The sequence below is a fragment of the Microcaecilia unicolor genome, chromosome 1 (assembly GCF_901765095.1).
Source record: "Microcaecilia unicolor chromosome 1, aMicUni1.1, whole genome shotgun sequence".
Lineage (NCBI taxonomy): Eukaryota > Metazoa > Chordata > Amphibia > Gymnophiona > Siphonopidae > Microcaecilia > Microcaecilia unicolor.
In genome coordinates this window covers 665,376,265-665,393,348 of record NC_044031.1, presented here as the reverse complement: position 1 = coordinate 665,393,348, position 17,084 = coordinate 665,376,265, and the positions used below count along the sequence as shown (strand labels likewise).

Sequence of the window (17,084 nt, the reverse complement as noted above, 5' to 3'; positions counted from 1 at the left end):
TGATTATACCGATTTGGCCGGTTTTAGGAGATGGCCGGCCATCTTCCGATTTGTGTTGGAAGACCGCCGGCGATCTCTTTCAAAAATAAGCCTGCAAGTCAGCACGGCGTTTGTGTGGGGAAATCTTGCCTGACCAATTTACTTCAATTCTTTGAAGGAGTAAACAAACATGTGGACAAAGGGGAGCCGGTTGATATTGTGTGTCTGGATTTTCAAAAGGCGTTTGACAAGGTACCTCATAAAAGGCTACAGAGGAAATTGGGAGGGTCATGGGATAGGAGGAAATGTCCTATTGTGGATTAAAAACTGGTTGAAGTATAGGAAACAGAGAGTGGGGTTAAATGGGCAGTATTCACAATGGAGAAGGGTAGTTAGTGGGGTTCCTCAGGGGTCTGTGCTAGGACCGCTGCTTTTTAATATATTTATAAATGATTTAGAGATGGGAGTAACTAGCGAGGTAATTAAATTTGCTGATGACACAAAGTCGTTAACTTGCGACAGGATTGTGAAAAATTACAGAAGGACCTTACGAGACTGGGTGGCTAAATGGCAGATGACGTTTAATGTAAACAAGTGCAAGGTGATGCATGTGGGAAAAAAGAACCCGAATTATAGCTACATCATGCAAGGTTCCACGTTAGGAGTCACGGACCAAGAAAGGGATCTGGGAGTCGTTGGCGATAATACACTGAAACCTTCTGCTCAGTGTGCTGCTGCAGCTAGGAAAGAGAATAGAATGTTGGGTATTATTAGGAAAGGTATGGAAAACAGGTGTGAGGATGTTATAATGCCATTGTATTGCTCCATGGTGCGATCGCACCTTGAGTATTGTGTTCAATTCTGGTCGCCGCATCTCAAGAAAGATATAGTAGAATTGGAAAAGGTGCAGTGAAGGGCGACTAAAATGATAGCGGGGATGGGACGACTTCCCTATGAAGAAAGACTAAGGAGGCTAGGGCTTTTCAGCTTGGAGAAGAGATGGCTTAGGGGAGACATGATAGAGGTATATAAAATAATGAGTGGAGTGGAACAGGTGGATGTGAAGCGTCTGTTCACGCTTTACAAAAATACTAGGACTAGGGGGCATGCGATGAAACTACAGTGTAGTAAATTTAAAACAAATCAGAGAAAAGTTTTCTTCACCCAACGCATAATTAAACTCTGGAATTTGTTGCCAGAGAACGTGGTGAAGGTGGTTAGCTTGGCAGAGTTTAAAAAGGGGTTAGACGGTTTCCCAAAGGACAAGTCCATAAACCACTACTAAATGGACTTGGGAAAAATCCACAATTCCAGAAATAACATGTATAGAATGTTTGTACGTTTGGGAAGCTTGCCAGGTGCCCTTGGCCTGGATTGGCCGCTGTCGTGGACAGGATGCTGGGCTCGATGGACCCTTGGTCTTTTCCCAGTGTGGCATTACTTATGTATTTATGTATTTCCTTTCAGCTTTCTGTATAGATTGTATTTGTGAACCACTCTGAAAGGTCCATCAAAGGCAGTATATCAAGTCATTATGAACTTGAAACTTAAGCATCTAAACTTTCTGAAAATTTGCATTTCACAGCATGCAGCAGTGTGGAGAAAATCAAAACTAAAGAATTTCACCAAAACCTTTCTACAGTCCACAGCTTTTCATAATTCAAATGGCTGCTTGATAGGAATAAAATTATTGTGTTGATTTTAATTAATTTTAAAAGGCACCTACAGCTTGCTTCTATCAATAAAGATTTGAGATGGTTTACATAAGATATAAAACAATACAAAATCTTCCAAGTACTTAATAATTAAAACTCTGTCTGAATAAATAGTTTATAATGTCAAAACCCCCAAAACCTCTTTCTAAAACAGGGAAAAATTACATCTGATTCATTTCACCGAGTATGAGACAATTAAGTAAATCTCAAAGGGGCCCTTTTACTAAGCCGCATAGGCGCCTACATGTGCCCAACTTGCACCAATTTGGAATGACCGCCTGGCTACTATGTTGCCTGGGCGATAATTTTATTTTTTAAGCATTTGGGAAAAGTTCCAGTGCACGTCACTAACCGAACAGTAATCGGCATTGTACGCGCACTGACGATTACTGCCCGGTTAACACGCGAGACCTTACCCCTAAGTCAATGGGTGGCAATAAGGTCTCAGGCCCAAAATGGACACACGCCAATTTTCATTTTGCCGCACGTCCGGCCAAAAAATAAAGGCCTTTTTCCAGGTGTGCTAAAAAAATGAACCTGCGTGCGTCCAATACAGGCATCTACACCAACGCAGGCCACTTTTCGGCGCACCTTAGTAAAAGGAGACCAGAGTCTTCAAATGGCCATAGATTACTCCTGAATGCTTATTTTCACCCTGCAGGGGGCATACCTATAGCTCTTACCTGTTGGTCACCTCCTGCTGCAGGTGTTCCTTATGCAGGAAAGCAAAACGAGCAGACAGATGCTGCAAAATCACCACCAACGCCATCATTAGCAAGACAGGCCTGGATGAAAATTAACAGGAGGTAAAAGATTACAAAAATGGTCCATTTTCCAGAACAATGCTCTGTATCTAGTTTTTCAGCTGGAAACTGTAGGCAAATGCAGGCCTAAATTTAAGAGATCTAGGTCTTAATTCTATAACAATGCTCCTATATATAGGCACCTAGAGGTCACCTACTTTCCTTCGTAGAACAGTAGCGTAACTGGGTACATAATGCACACATGCAGTTAGGCACAAGCACTTATGCCAGTTGTAGAGCTGGTGTAAGTGTTTGCATGTAAGTGGTAGAGATATGTGCATAACTTAGCATTAGAGCAGGGGTTCTCAACCCAGTCCTCGGGACACACCAAGCCAGTCTGGTTTTTAAGATATCCACAATGAATATGCATGAGAGAAATTTACATGCACTGCCTCCATTGTATGCAAATCTATCTCATGCATATTCATTGTGGATGTCCTCAAAACCTGACTGGCTGGGTGGAGGGGTGGCCCAAGGCAATCTGCTGCCCGAGGCAGGGTTGAGATGCCACCTTTTCTCGGTCTGGCATCTCCTCCCTTCCCTCCTCAACCCTCTACCCAGTGGCGTACCAAGGGGGGGGGCGGTGGGGGCGGTCCGCCCCGGGTGCCAGTGGGTGGGGGGGGGTGCTCCGCTCCCGCAGCCTCCCGTGGCCGTTCCTGTGGCGTTGCACATTAAAAAAACCGGCGAAGCAGCGTCGCAGGCAGCGCCCCTCGTGCCCTGCTTGTAAAAAAAAAAAAAAAAAAATCAAATCTCCTTCCTTCTCCTCCTCGTCTTGACGTCGACTCGGGCCTTCCAATCAATTTGATTGGAAGGCCCGAGTCGACGTCAAGACGTCAAGACGAGGAGAAGGAAGGAGATTTGATTTTTTTTTTTTACAAGCAGGGCACGAGGCGCTGCCTGCGACGCTGCTTCGCCGGTTTTAACGGGACTGAGGTGGGGAAGGAGAGGGGTGAAAGGGACTCGGGTGGGGGTGTTCAGAGGGGAGAAGGGGACTGGGGAGGGGAGAAGGGGACTGGGGTGGGGATCTCAGACAGGGGAGGGGGAGGGGAGGGGAGAAGGGGACTGGGGTGGGGATCTCAGAGGAGAGAAGGGAAGGGGAGAGGAGAAGGGGACTGGGGTGGGGGTGTTCAGAGGAGAGAAGGGACTGGGGTGGGGGTCTCAGACAGGGGAGGGGAGAAGGGGACTGTGGTGGGGGTCTCAGACAGGAGAAGGGGAGGGGAGAAGGGGACTGGGGTGGGGGTATTCAGAGGGGAGAAGGGGGCTGGAACTGGGGGCTGAAAAAAGGGGCAGAGAGAGAGAGGGGACAGATCCTAGATGGAAGGGGGAGCCAGAGGGAGGGCAGACCCTGGATGGATGGGAGAGGGAGGGCAAATGGTGGATTGAAGGGGCAGAGAGAAAGGGCAGGCAGTGGATGGAAGGGACGGCAGAGAGGGCAGACACTGGATGGCAGAGAGAGAGAGAGAGTGAAGACAGATGCTGGATGGAAGGAAGACGGTGAAAGGAAGATGAGGAAAGCAGAAACCAGAGACAACAAACTGTAAATAAAATATATTTTTTTATTTTTTTTTTGCTTTAGGATAAAGTATTGTAGATGTGTTAAATGTTTATAATAGAACATGTAAACAAGGTAATCTTTTTATTGGACTAATTTTAATACATTTTGACTAACTTTTGGAGAACAAAACCCCCTTCCTCAGGTCAGGATAGGATACTGTAACAGCACTATACTGTACTGACCCGAGGACGGAGGTTTTGGCCTCTGAAAGCTAAATGTATTAGTCCAATAAAATGGTATTTTACTTTCTATATTTGTTTTATTTCTATTTGTTAATTTGTAAAGTGGTGATTGGTACTTGTTAGTTTTTTTCAAATTTACATCTGCTGTCTTTATATTTTGCACAGTACTAGGGGACAGTTTCTGTTTCTGTGGTGTTGCATTGTATGCAGAGTCTGGCATTGGGGGTTCAGTTTAATTTTTGTCTAAATAGAAAGTTTATGATTACTTATTCTATAGTGGATTAGGGTGTATCTGTGTTTGTGAAAAAGACATGGCTTTCAGTTGGCATTGACTGTGCAGGATCTACGATCTGTACTATTCTGTCTGGTTTCGTTTTACAATAGGTGAATTGATGTTCTAGTGCTCACTGTAGTGTTTAAGATGCTTTCCTTTTCCTTGTGTGACTCGTAGAAATGACTGCTTATGGTATGGTAGAATTGCTCTATAGGTACTGAGTGTTTTGTATTCTCGGCATGCCTAGTACTGGATTTGGGGGGGGGGGGGGGGGTGTTAAAAAATGACCGGCCCCGGGTGTCAACTACCCTAGGTACGCCACTGCCTCTACCTCACATTTACTTTATTTTTTTTTCTTTTCCATAAGGCGGCAGCAATTTCCATAGTCTGTCCTGCCACGGTGCCGCTGGAACCGGCCTCTTTGCTCTACTGCATCCCGCCTCTGTGGAAACGAAGTTTTTTCATGAGGCAGGTCGCAGTAGGGACAAGAGGCTGGTGCCAGCAGCCTTCTGGAAAAGAAAACAATAAGGTAAACATGAAAAAGAGGATTCAAGGGAGAGTGCCACTCCATCCACTTTACAGAATTACCCCAATGGTGCTGAAAATCAGTGGTAAGCCCTACGTAGCTATCTATTTTTCAGGAACCTAACTTGGTCCCTAAGAAGCCTAACTCACAAAGTCAAGCACAGTACAGGCCACTAAGGAGTTGCAGATATCAGTAGGAATCTGTGAAGGATTCACAGATAGCTGGGAAGTACAATATCAGACAGTGAGGTCACCCATGTGTGCACCCACTCACATGCAGACTGTCAAAAAACTGCTTGGGAACAGGGCTGCCGAGAGTGTGGGGGGAGGGAGGGAGGGCAAGATTCCCCGGGCCCGAAATCCCAGGGGGGGCCAGCGCTGGGGTCTGTCTCTCTTCCACTCCTGTGTGTCGGGACCTGGGTGATTATGTTAATGTGATAACCTGAGTCCTGGTACACAGGAGCAGCGAGATTGATAGACTGAGGGAGGAGAAGAGAAGATGTGGGAAGGTAAGGGGTGGGGGGGGGGGGGGTTAGCGGTTGCCCGAGGGGAAGGAGCAGGGGCGGCCTGAGTGGGGAGGGACCCAGCTCTGCCTATCGGCGGCTATGCTTGGGAAAACCTGCACATTTTCTTAAAAGCATAATATGAAATGTTTGATAAGAGCAGAGCTTTGGAGCTAAACCTGTTGTACAGTTAGATATCATTTTCATGTCAATGATTTCCAATATCGAGACTAATAAAGTTGCACTACTTTGTGAACTAATACCAATGCATACTCTACCAGGCCTTCCAGTTCTCATATGTTGATGGTACAGAAAGCTCTCTTACTGTTTCTGGCCTGTTCTCCTACTGCTCAAGTTAGTGATGGAAACACAGGCCATTGCTCTTAGTTGCTGTCCTTACTACACAGGTTTCTGCAATACAGATTTAACGTTACAAGAACAGGATTGCTGCCCTTAGTAAAGAACTTTGTTTTCTTGAAGGGCTAAGTTCACTTCATGCCTGTCTCCAGGACTGATTCAAAGAACTCCTGCGGTACAGCCAACAAGCATTCAATCCATACTGTCAGAACACCACAGAAAATTAGCTCTCCAACGCTCAAAAGAAATGATATTCAAATTATATGTGCCCTGTAAAAGCAAAAGCAAGGGGGAGGAGTGTGCTTGGTGCACATGCAGAAGAGTTTTGTAGTAAGCGCAGCTCTTGTGCGCGTGCGCCAGGCAAACCCGACTGTGCAGCACACATCAGCATCACTCTTCTGTGTCCTTAAATAAAAGCTTTTCAATTTTTTTTTGTATTTGGAAGGATTATATTTAAGCACAGAAAACAGGCGCCAATGTGTGCTTTCATGTTCAGTTGTGTCTGGACTTATGCACATTTCTCTCTCAGTACTTTTGCTTATAGGCTTGCGCAGGCATAATTCCACTTCCAAAGGAAATAAAACCAGCAAAATTTAAACTGGAAACCAAAAGAAATCCTCTCTTCAAACCAGTGGGGTAGCTATGTGGGGCCTGAGGGGGCCTGGGCCCCCATAGATTTCATCCTGGACCCCCCTCCCGACGACCCTCTCGATCCCCCCCCCCCCACGCTGCCTACAGTGGTGGAAATAAGTATTTGATCCCTTGCTGATTTTGTAAGTTTGCCCACTGACAAAGACATGAGCAGCCCATAATTGAAGGGTAGGTTATTGGTAACAGTGAGAGATAGCACATCACAAATTAAATCCGGAAAATCACATTGTGGAAAGTATATGAATTTATTTGCATTCTGCAGAGGGAAATAAGTATTTGATCCCCCACCAACCAGTAAGAGATCTGGCCCCTACAGACCAGGTAGATGCTCCAAATCAACTCGTTACCTGCATGACAGACAGCTGTCGGCAATGGTCACCTGTATGAAAGACACCTGTCCACAGACTCAGTGAATCAGTCAGACTCTAACCTCTACAAAATGGCCAAGAGCAAGGAGCTGTCTAAGGATGTCAGGGACAAGATCATACACCTGCACAAGGCTGGAATGGGCTACAAAACCATCAGTAAGACGCTGGGCGAGAAGGAGACAACTGTTGGTGCCATAGTAAGAAAATGGAAGAAGTACAAAATGACTGTCAATCGACAAAGATCTGGGGCTCCACGCAAAATCTCACCTCGTGGGGTATCCTTGATCATGAGGAAGGTTAGAAATCAGCCTACAACTACAAGGGGGGAACTTGTCAATGATCTCAAGGCAGCTGGGACCACTGTCACAACGAAAACCATTGGTAACACATTACGACATAACGGATTGCAATCCTGCAGTGCCCGCAAGGTCCCCCTGCTCCGGAAGGCACATGTGACGGCCCGTCTGAAGTTTGCCAGTGAACACCTGGATGATGCCGAGAGTGATTGGGAGAAGGTGCTGTGGTCAGATGAGACAAAAATTGAGCTCGTTGGCATGAACTCAACTCGCCGTGTTTGGAGGAAGAGAAATGCTGCCTATGACCCAAAGAACACCGTCCCCACTGTCAAGCATGGAGGTGGAAATGTTATGTTTTGGGGGTGTTTCTCTGCTAAGGGCACAGGACTACTTCACCGCATCAATGGGAGAATGGATGGGGCCATGTACCGTACAATTCTGAGTGACAACCTCCTTCCCTCCGCCAGGGCCTTAAAAATGGGTCGTGGCTGGGTCTTCCAGCACGACAATGACCCAAAACATACAGCCAAGGCAACAAAGGAGTGGCTCAGGAAGAAGCACATTAGGGTCATGGAGTGGCCTAGCCAGTCACCAGACCTTAATCCCATTGAAAACTTATGGAGGGAGCTGAAGCTGCGAGTTGCCAAGCGACAGCCCAGAACTCTTAATGATTTAGAGATGATCTGCAAAGAGGAGTGGACCAAAATTCCTCCTGACATGTGTGCAAACCTCATCATCAACTACAGAAGACGTCTGACCGCTGTGCTTGCCAACAAGGGTTTTGCCACCAAGTATTAGGTCTTGTTTGCCAGAGGGATTAAATACTTATTTCCCTCTGCAGAATGCAAATAAATTCATATACTTTCCACAATGTGATTTTCCGGATTTAATTTGTGATGTGCTATCTCTCACTGTTACCAATAACCTACCCTTCAATTATGGGCTGCTCATGTCTTTGTCAGTGGGCAAACTTACAAAATCAGCAAGGGATCAAATACTTATTTCCACCATTGTACCAGCAAGGGATCAAATACTTATTTCCACCATTGTACCTTCGCTTTTACTGACAGGGGACCCCAATCCCCACCAACCGACGTCCTCTTCGTCCTGCAGTCGGTGCAAAAAAGTCTTCATTCTGTTGCATGCTGACGTCCTGCACATTGTAACAGCTGATCGCCTCCCTTCGGACTTCCCTCCTTTCCTCCCTGACCCACCTTCGCTTTGGAGTGTCTGTTCTCTTTGACCATCCTTAATTTTACTTATTATTTAATTTTTATTTATTTGGATTTTGCTCACACCTTTTTCAGTAGTAACTCAAGGTGAATTACATTCAAGGTACACTGGATAATTACAGACCTGGACCTATGTAGTACTTGCTGATACCACTAACCACTCTAAAACTTCGCAGGTTACTTTCTTATGGCTGGACAAAATAATTTTAGAGCTTTACAGAGAACTGGGTCTTCCCTGTACTTAACACATCCTCTTTCATCCTCTCCAGGCACACTGTGCTGTGAAATCAAATACCTACCACATAGCCTTCAAGAATTTGAAAAGGATCAGATTTCTGCCATAGGCCAGGGGAATGATGACCAGGAATGCGAAAAACACATTACAAAGGAAGAAAACCGTCTGCTGGAGGAGGAGACCTGGGAACACAGAGATGAGAAAGAAGAAATGTGATATCCCTCACTTACACTGTCCATTATACCCACACCAGCCTTTATACCAGTACCCACTCTGAATTCAGCACAGGGTGTAACTAATGGCTCTGTTTCTCAATCAACCTACAGATACTGTGCAATCAGTTAACAGTATATAATTGATCTCTTTTTAATGGATCATATGTGCTACAGTTTAAAATGGAAATACTATCAGTGCTGGTTCAAAGTGTTTTTGCATCCTGGGCCAATTTTTTTGCTATGGTGCCCTCCCCTCCCCCCCCCCCCCCCCCCCCCCCCCCAATCCATCTGCATCACTACCTGCACCAGCTCTTTCCCTTTCTCTAAACAGCGGTGAAAGCTCATTGTTTTGTTCTCATCACTGTGCTCTTCTCCCTGTGCAATGGCCAGCACTTCTGCAAGTTTAAACATGAGAATAGAAGTACCTGTTCTCACCGTGAGGCACCGGCGGCGGCTGCAAAGACAATTGAGAGTAAAACACGCTCTTGCCACTGTGAAGGCTTTGCTGCTATGGCAGGTTTTTGGTGCCATGAGCCAATGGCTTGCCTGGCTCTTGCCTTAAGCCAGCCCTGAATTTTATACTGGAGCATTATATAATCAAGGTTCAAGGTTATTTTATCTGATAACCTGCTTAAGGACAACTATTAAAGCAAGGTGCATTTAAAAAATAATCAGAGCAATACAATCAAAAACAACCACAGAAAGGAATGCCAACCATAAAAAAGAGAAAAAGAGCAGGCAAAAGTATATAACATAAAACATAACATAATATAGCGCAAGGGCATCCACTGAGTCGTCTAACCAGTAAAAAATGCCTCTTCTAACTGGTAGTGGGAATGAGAGGAAAGGAAGTGAGATGTGGGTATGATTTAACTGTTTCCCCACTGAAGAGGCTCAGTCGGTACCTTCCCCTGCTATGGAAGGAGACAGCATGTGGAATTTTTTTTTTATTTTATTTATTTAAGAATTTTAAACTTTACATTTATGCAAAATACATAAATCATAGAATATACAGAAAAATATAATGACATGAAAAGTAATATTTTTATCCAGGCACTATAAAGTAGATATCAGTTAGTCCACATTAAGAAGATCCAAGAACTAGGAACTTAGATTTATAACACAGTTACATTTGTGTAGGAAAACATTTTCTAAGGGATGGAAGGGATTAGAGTTAGTGCAGCCGATTTAGCGTATGAGCCAGGGGTAATGCCAAGTTACTTTTTACTGACAATAAATTCTAACAGCTTTCCCGGATCAAAGAATATATAATTATTGGATTCCAAAGAAATATAGCATTTACAGGGGAACTTAAGTAAAAAGGTCCCTCCCAAATGAAGGACCCTTCCCTTCATCGCTAAAAAGTCTTTTCTTCGTTTTTGAGTATCTCTGGAGAGATCAGGGAAAACTTGTATCTTAGACCCAAGTAAAGGAGTATTGATGTGGCGAAAAAAAAAGTCTAAATACGTTATTTCGGTCCAGCTCTAGAGCAAATGACACCAGCAATGTTATCCTTTCAGTAATAACTTCCAAAGAGCTCTCGAGGAATTCCATTAAATTTAAATCAGGTTGATTAGTTTGAACAGTTCTTCCCGTTCCAGCTCCAGAAATATACTGCACTTTAGTTAATGGAGGAAAACTTTCTGAGGGTAAACCCAGAACTTCAACAAAATATTTCTTTAACATTTCTTTAGCAGGAACAAGAGGAGACTTAGGGAAATTCAAAAATCGTAGATTACTCCTTCTCAATTGATTTTCCATATACTCAATTTTTCTTTTTTGGAAGTTATTGTCCTCGATAACAGCTATCACAGAAGTTTTAGCAGATAGTACCTCATTTTCTATGGAGTCCATTCTGGTTTTCTGCTCCGTCACCTTTCCCGATAAGGCATTATGGGCCTGTGATATTTCTACCACTTCTCCTCGCAAGGAACCTGCTACTTGCTTTAACGTGGCATTTAAATCCTGGATCGCTTCCCAAATGGAGTCCATTGTGACAACTGGTGGTCTTATAATCTCTCCAAGATACACGGAGGGTTCGCCCCGACTTCCCACTGGCAGGGGAGATTGTACCACCAAACCTGCCCGGTTCGATGTTTCTACAGGCAATGAAGTAGCCACGGGGTCTCCACTCACAGCCGCTGGGGCTCCACTTCCGGGATTCACAGCCGGCTGTATCCCCCGAGCAATCATATCTCTTCCTGGTCTTGGAGGTGTTGCCGTCGGAGGGGGACTCAACGTCACCCCCTCTATGCTGAGGTCCGATGTTTCCACAGGGCCCCTCGAAGCGTCAACTCGAATCCTTGGAGGCAGCATACCCGACTCTTCTAAAGTCAACTGTCGGGTGGAAGAGGGGTTTACCCTGCCTGTGGAGGTAGGCAAATTAGGTTTCCCCTTTCTCTTCCCCATAGCGAATTGGAGAAGTTTCTTACTCTCAGGAAACAATAGTTGGTCGGGAGCTGCTGCTCACACGTCCTTCCCGACCGCCATCTTGGATCCCATGAGTGACCAGCATGTGGAATTTGAGTTAGTGGGTATGTAAATAATAGAACGTTTATATTTTACATTTATTTAATTTAAATATATTGCACTTAGGGGTCCTTTTATTAAAATACGTAATATTTGTTGTTAGCGCAGCTTAATGCAGGAATTTCCTGCATGCTAACAGCAAAATTAGCGTGGTTTTTTTTTAGGGCTTTTCTTTTTTAGATTTTTTTAGGTTGTGCGCTAATATTGCCAATAGTGCGTAGGACCTGAAAAAAAAAAACTTACAGAAGCATTAGGTGCCTCTTATTGAGGAGACATTAAGGGAGTCTTTTACGAAGGTGTGCTATCTTTTTAACTCACACTAAAAACTGAAACATCCATTATTTTCCTATGGGCGTCTCAGCGTTTAGTGTGAGCTAAAAATGCTAATGCACCTTAGTAAAAGACTCCCTAAGTGCTCCTGTGTTATGCCTTGTATATTAGTATTTGGCAGCCCAGGCCTGAGACTTTGGTTCAAGATCTAAAAATGACAAGAAAAGTACAGGCCTTTAGCCGTAATCTGAACTACTACTACTACTACTACTATTTAGCATTTCTATAGCGCTACAAGGCATACGCAGCCTGAAGTTCCAGCAAGCTCCTGAGCTATTGAGACACACCATGCAGCAAAATGAGGGAGGAGCTAGGGTGCAAAAACCTCAAAAACAGGACACAGATGGCTTCATAGGAAAAGTTTGTGGTTAGTGGACCAGGTGCAGAGGTCTTGCAAAGGTTTGTGGTTAAAGCTAAGATTTGAAGCTACTCATTAGCATAAGCCAATCAGTGTTAACCATGTCATTAACATAGATCCAATCAGATGTGCTTACTGTCATATTACCTGTATCCTGAATGAACCTATAAAAGTTAGGGTACTTCCTGCTTCAAGCTAGAGAGGGGCGGCCACTGCTCTCTCTCTGTGAGAAACAAATGTAGCGCGTTGCTTTCTCATGAATACCTTGAGTGGTAAAATATATCACATAAGACTAAGACCCAGATACCACCTGTTTGCAGCTGGGGTACTGTATTCCTACAACCACTTGTATATTCTTTGGTGTCTCAGAAGTAAAGGTGATTTCATGTGGAAATATCCTGTAATAAGCTTTGGTAAGTTACAATAAACTTCTAATCTCTATATCTAAACTATCCCTCCTTCTCCTTTATTACAGGGGCGTAGCCAGACCTCACCGGGAGGGGGGGCCAGAGCCTGAGGTGGGGGCACTGTTTAGCCACCTCCCCCCGCCCCCCACTACTGCTGCCCATTTTGGACCCCCTCCCCCCGACGACAACCCTCTTGAACCCCCCCGCCACCAACCCTCCCTCGCCATCGCTGCCCACCCCGCCGCCGCATGAGGTACCTTGTTTGCTGGCGGGGTCCCCAAACCCCGCCAGCTGAAGAGTCTGCTTCAGCGCCGGAGTTAGTAGGCCCCACGTAGCTACGCCACTGCTTTATTATCTGCTATCTACACCCTGATTTGGTTGGGAACAGGTACACTATTCTATCCAGTGATGGAGTCAGATGTAGTGGTAAACAGTCTTCTCAATGTTCTGTCTGGGACGGGACAGCTAGACTGTCCTATCGGGCAATAGGTTTGGAGGAACACTGAACTCCTAAAATAATTCAGCCTGCGTTAACCACTTAGTGCACGCTAATCAAAATGCACTAGCTAGTTAACGAAGACACACTCATTCCCTGCCCATGTCACACCACCTCCCCAAAGTATTTTTAAAAAGTTTGTTAGGCACGGTTTAGAATGTGAAAATGGGAAAATGCCGCAAAACACTGACAGCCTGCTCTGATGCACTAACTGCAGGTCAAGGGCTTAACAGGGCCCCTTAGTCTCAAGACATTCAAGGAGGAGCTAGACACCCTATCCTGAATTTCTAGTAGTAGTCTCTCTCCCTAATAGTTCAATGATCAAAAAGCCCTGCGCTGTTCCAAACAGCGTTCTAAGGGGCTTTACCACAGCTATGATCAGAGATAATTGCATGCAAATTTAAGCACACAATTCTCTCTGATCATAGGGTAGAAGTGCGGGAGGATTGTGCCTGAGCGCATCCTCCCGCACTTCTTTGACAGATCTGGGCTGTCAAAAGCCAAGACCTGTCAAACACAGGGGCTGGTAGTTTATGGGACCACCAGACCCTAACTACCCCTGCCCCGAGCAAGGCGAAATGGTGGCTGCCCCCCGACATAGATTCAGGGAGGGCTTGAGATCCGGTGGGTCTCCAGCCCCCCCTAACCTCCCCCCAGCATTTCTAAGAAGTCCCTGGTTGCCCAGTGGGGGACTGACGATCCCCCAGCGACAGGGGGCTAGAGATCCAGTGGACCTCCAGTCCCTCTGACCCCCCTGACATGGGTTCTGGGGGGCTGGAGATTCGGTGGGTCTCCAGCCCCACTACCCCCCCCCCCCCCCAGCATTGACAAGAAGTTCTTGGTGGCCCAGTGGACCGCGGCCAATCCCTCCACCCCCCTACCTTGGGTTGGGGGGGGGTGAATCCCGTTAGAGCTCCAGTAAACAAACCCTGCAAAAAAACAAACATATCCCAAACCTATACAGAAATCCTGCCATAGTACTAGTAATAAAAGTTGAAATGCAAGATATCAGAAATGCACATTTCCCAAAGCTGACATGCTAGAATTATTTTTTTTTTCTATCGTTATTGTCTTAGCATTGCTTTGGTCCCAGTGTCTCTTTTCTGATTTTCTCTCTCTTTTTTTTTTTTAATTAACTCTATCCAAAGGTCTCCTTTCCTTTTCAAATTTCCTTTCTCTCTATACCATCTATCTTCCCTCTTCGTTCCTTATCTGCCTTGCCCAGCATCTCTCCTCTGTGTTCCTGTCCCTATGCTCCCTCCATGTCCAACATCTCTTTTCTGAGTATCCTTTAAGAGCACATTAAAAATTTAGTCAACAGGACTAAACAAACCTGCCCTGGAACAGGGAAAGCCATGGTGGCATTCAACGGCTTAGCTAGGACTCATTGGACCCTGGTTAGAAAAATTGAGGTGGGCTCTATATAACACCATTGTTCCCTAAGTGGTGAGTACAGGGGGAGGAGGGAGGGTGCACATTTTTCAAAGCTCGCATATTACATTTAGGGCCCTGTTTACAAAGGCACACTAGCGTTTTTAGCACGCTAAAATTTAGCATGCACTAATCATATAGATGCCCATAGTATTCCTATGGGCGTTTACACAGCACATGCTAAAAATGCTAGTGTGCCTTTGTAAACAGGGCCGTTAATAATTTAAGAAGAAAATACTTTTTATTAATCTTTGTTGTCTGAGCAATGCTTTGGTTCTAGAGTCTTTTTTTTCCCCAATTCTCTCCAGGGTCTCTATGTCCACCATCCATCTTTCCTTTGTGTCTCTAGCCATCCTGTCTGGCATCTCCCTTCTGTGTCCCTGTCCTTATCCCCCCCCCCCCCACCCCATATTCAGCATCTCTCTTCTGTATCCCTATTCCTCCCCTTCTATTCAATATTACCTCTCTATCTCTGTACTTCCTCCATACTCAGCATCTCTTCTGTGTTCCTGCTTCTCTCCTCTCTTCCTTTTCTTCTGCACCCTCACCCTTCATGCTGTGGCATCTCTCTCCACCTCCCTCTGTTGGTCCAATGCCTCTACCCCTCTCTCCCCTGGTCCAGTTTCTCTCTCTCTCTCTCTCTCCCTCCCCAATCCAGCATCTGCCCCCTCTCTTCTTCCTCCCCTTTGGTCCAGATCTTTCTCTCTCTCTTCCATCTGTTCATCCCCCCACCCCCAGTCCAGCATCTGCTCTTTTTCCCTTCCCTTTGGTCCAGGTCTCGGTCTGTCTGTCTCTTTTCCATCTGTTTTCCATCCCCCTCCTACAGTCCAGCATCTGCCCCCTCTCTTTTGTGTCCCCTTTGGTCTAGGGTATCTCACTCTTCCATCTATTCTCCCTTTCCCAAAGGTCCATCATTACTCCCCTTCTCTTCCCATTCCCTATGCTATCTCTCTCTCTCCCCTCTGTTCCTCCAGCATCTCTCCTGCCCTCCACTCCCCACCCCTGTCTCTCCGACATCTCCCCGGTGCTGCGACATTTGGTCAGTAGTGACAGAAGCAGTGTTGAAAACTAGCTGTTTCTGGGTGACAGGGCCTTCCTCTGCCGCATCCTGCCCACAAAGTTGCATCAGAGAGGTGGGATGTGGCAGAGGAAAGGCCCTGCTGGCTAAAGACATCCAGTTTTCAGAGCTGCCTCTGCCATCCATCCGCTGTAGCACTGTGGAGAAGCCACAGAGCCCGGGGGGGGGGGGGGGGGGGGGGTGGGGAAAGATAAAGCAATGCCAGGCCAGTCACGTGGGTGGAAGGCAGAGGAGAGAGGAAACATAGAAACATGACAGCAGCTAAAGGCCATATGACCCATCCAGTCTGCCCATCCTCTGTAACCCCTAATTCTTCCTGTTCCTAAGCAATTCCACATGCTTATCCCATGCCTTTTTAAACTCTGGAACAGTCCTCGACTCCACCACCTCCACCGGGAGGCCATTCCACGCCTCCACTACCCTTACTGTGAAATAATACTTCCTTAGGTTACTCCAAAGCCTATTCCCTATCAACTTCGTCGTATGCCCCCTCATTCCAGAGCTCTCCTTCATTTGAAAAAGGCTCTCTTCCTGTACATAAATGCCCTTGAGATATTTAAACATCTCTATCATGTCTCCTCTCTCCCTCCTCTCTTCCAGCATGTACATGTTGAGGTTCATAAGCCTGTCCCTATAATTTTTGCATTCAAGAGATGAAGAACCTGCAGGCAGAAGCAGCTTCAAGTGGCCCCTACCATTGTGTGGTCCTGGGCATTTTGCCAGGCTCATTCAATGGTGGAGTTCCGCTATTGACTTTATGCACCTTTCATAGGAGTAAAGACCTTTCTACGAGAGGTGTGAGCTAAAATAACAATTCCCCTGATATTCAAAGCTATTTAACCAGCCAGACAGGGCCGCTGACTGCTTAAATAGCATATCAGCGCGTAACTACTAATATTCAGCAAACAGGCGGGAAAATGTGGGATACAAATGTACTACTACTACTACTATTTAGCATTTCTATAGTGCTACAAGGCGTACGCAGCGCTGCACAAACATAGAAGAAAGACAGTACCTGCTCAAAGAGCTTACAATCTAATAGACAAAAAATAAAGTAAGCAAATCAAATCAATTAATGTGTACAGGAAGCAGAGTTTTGAACCGATTGGAGAGGGGAGAGGTGACTAAGTGGGAGGCCAGCAAGAAGCAGATTGCAGTAGTCTAAACAAGAGGTGACAATGTAACAAATAAATAATTAAATATTGCCGTTTAGCACCCAGTGCACAACCAATTGTATCATACGAGTTATACGGTCAGGCGCCGATATTCAGTGCCTAACTGGGTAGGTTTAGCGGTCAAATAGGCCTGTATAAATAGCTGTCCTATCTTTAACCGCTAAAATGTTAACTGGTGAGCACTGAATATCGACATAATCAGTTAACATTTCAGCAGTTTAAAAGAAACCCAGATTTATTTTCTTTTTATATGTTTTTCATTTAATTTCTTGTATTAATTTCTCTTTTCTGTGCAAGTATTATTGCTTGTAAAGTTATTGAAAGAAATGATTAAATAAAAATTAAAAAAAAAAGAAACCCAGATATTCAATGCCGGTTGTCAGAAATGGC

At 45.3% G+C, this 17,084-nt stretch overlaps 1 protein-coding gene across 5 annotated transcripts in view; it reads right to left on the bottom strand.

Moving 5' to 3' along the window:
- Positions 1–17,084, bottom strand: part of STRA6 (stimulated by retinoic acid 6) — a 206,980-nt gene that overhangs the window by 7,006 nt on the left and 182,890 nt on the right. For all 5 annotated transcript variants that reach the window (XM_030187036.1, XM_030187047.1, XM_030187029.1 and 2 more), the window contains 2 exons: positions 8,740–8,857; positions 2,378–2,479 (listed from right to left, as the gene is read on the bottom strand). In XM_030187036.1, the coding sequence (XP_030042896.1) occupies positions 2,378–2,479; positions 8,740–8,857 (220 nt within the window). The remainder of the gene's footprint in view (positions 1–2,377; positions 2,480–8,739; positions 8,858–17,084) is intronic.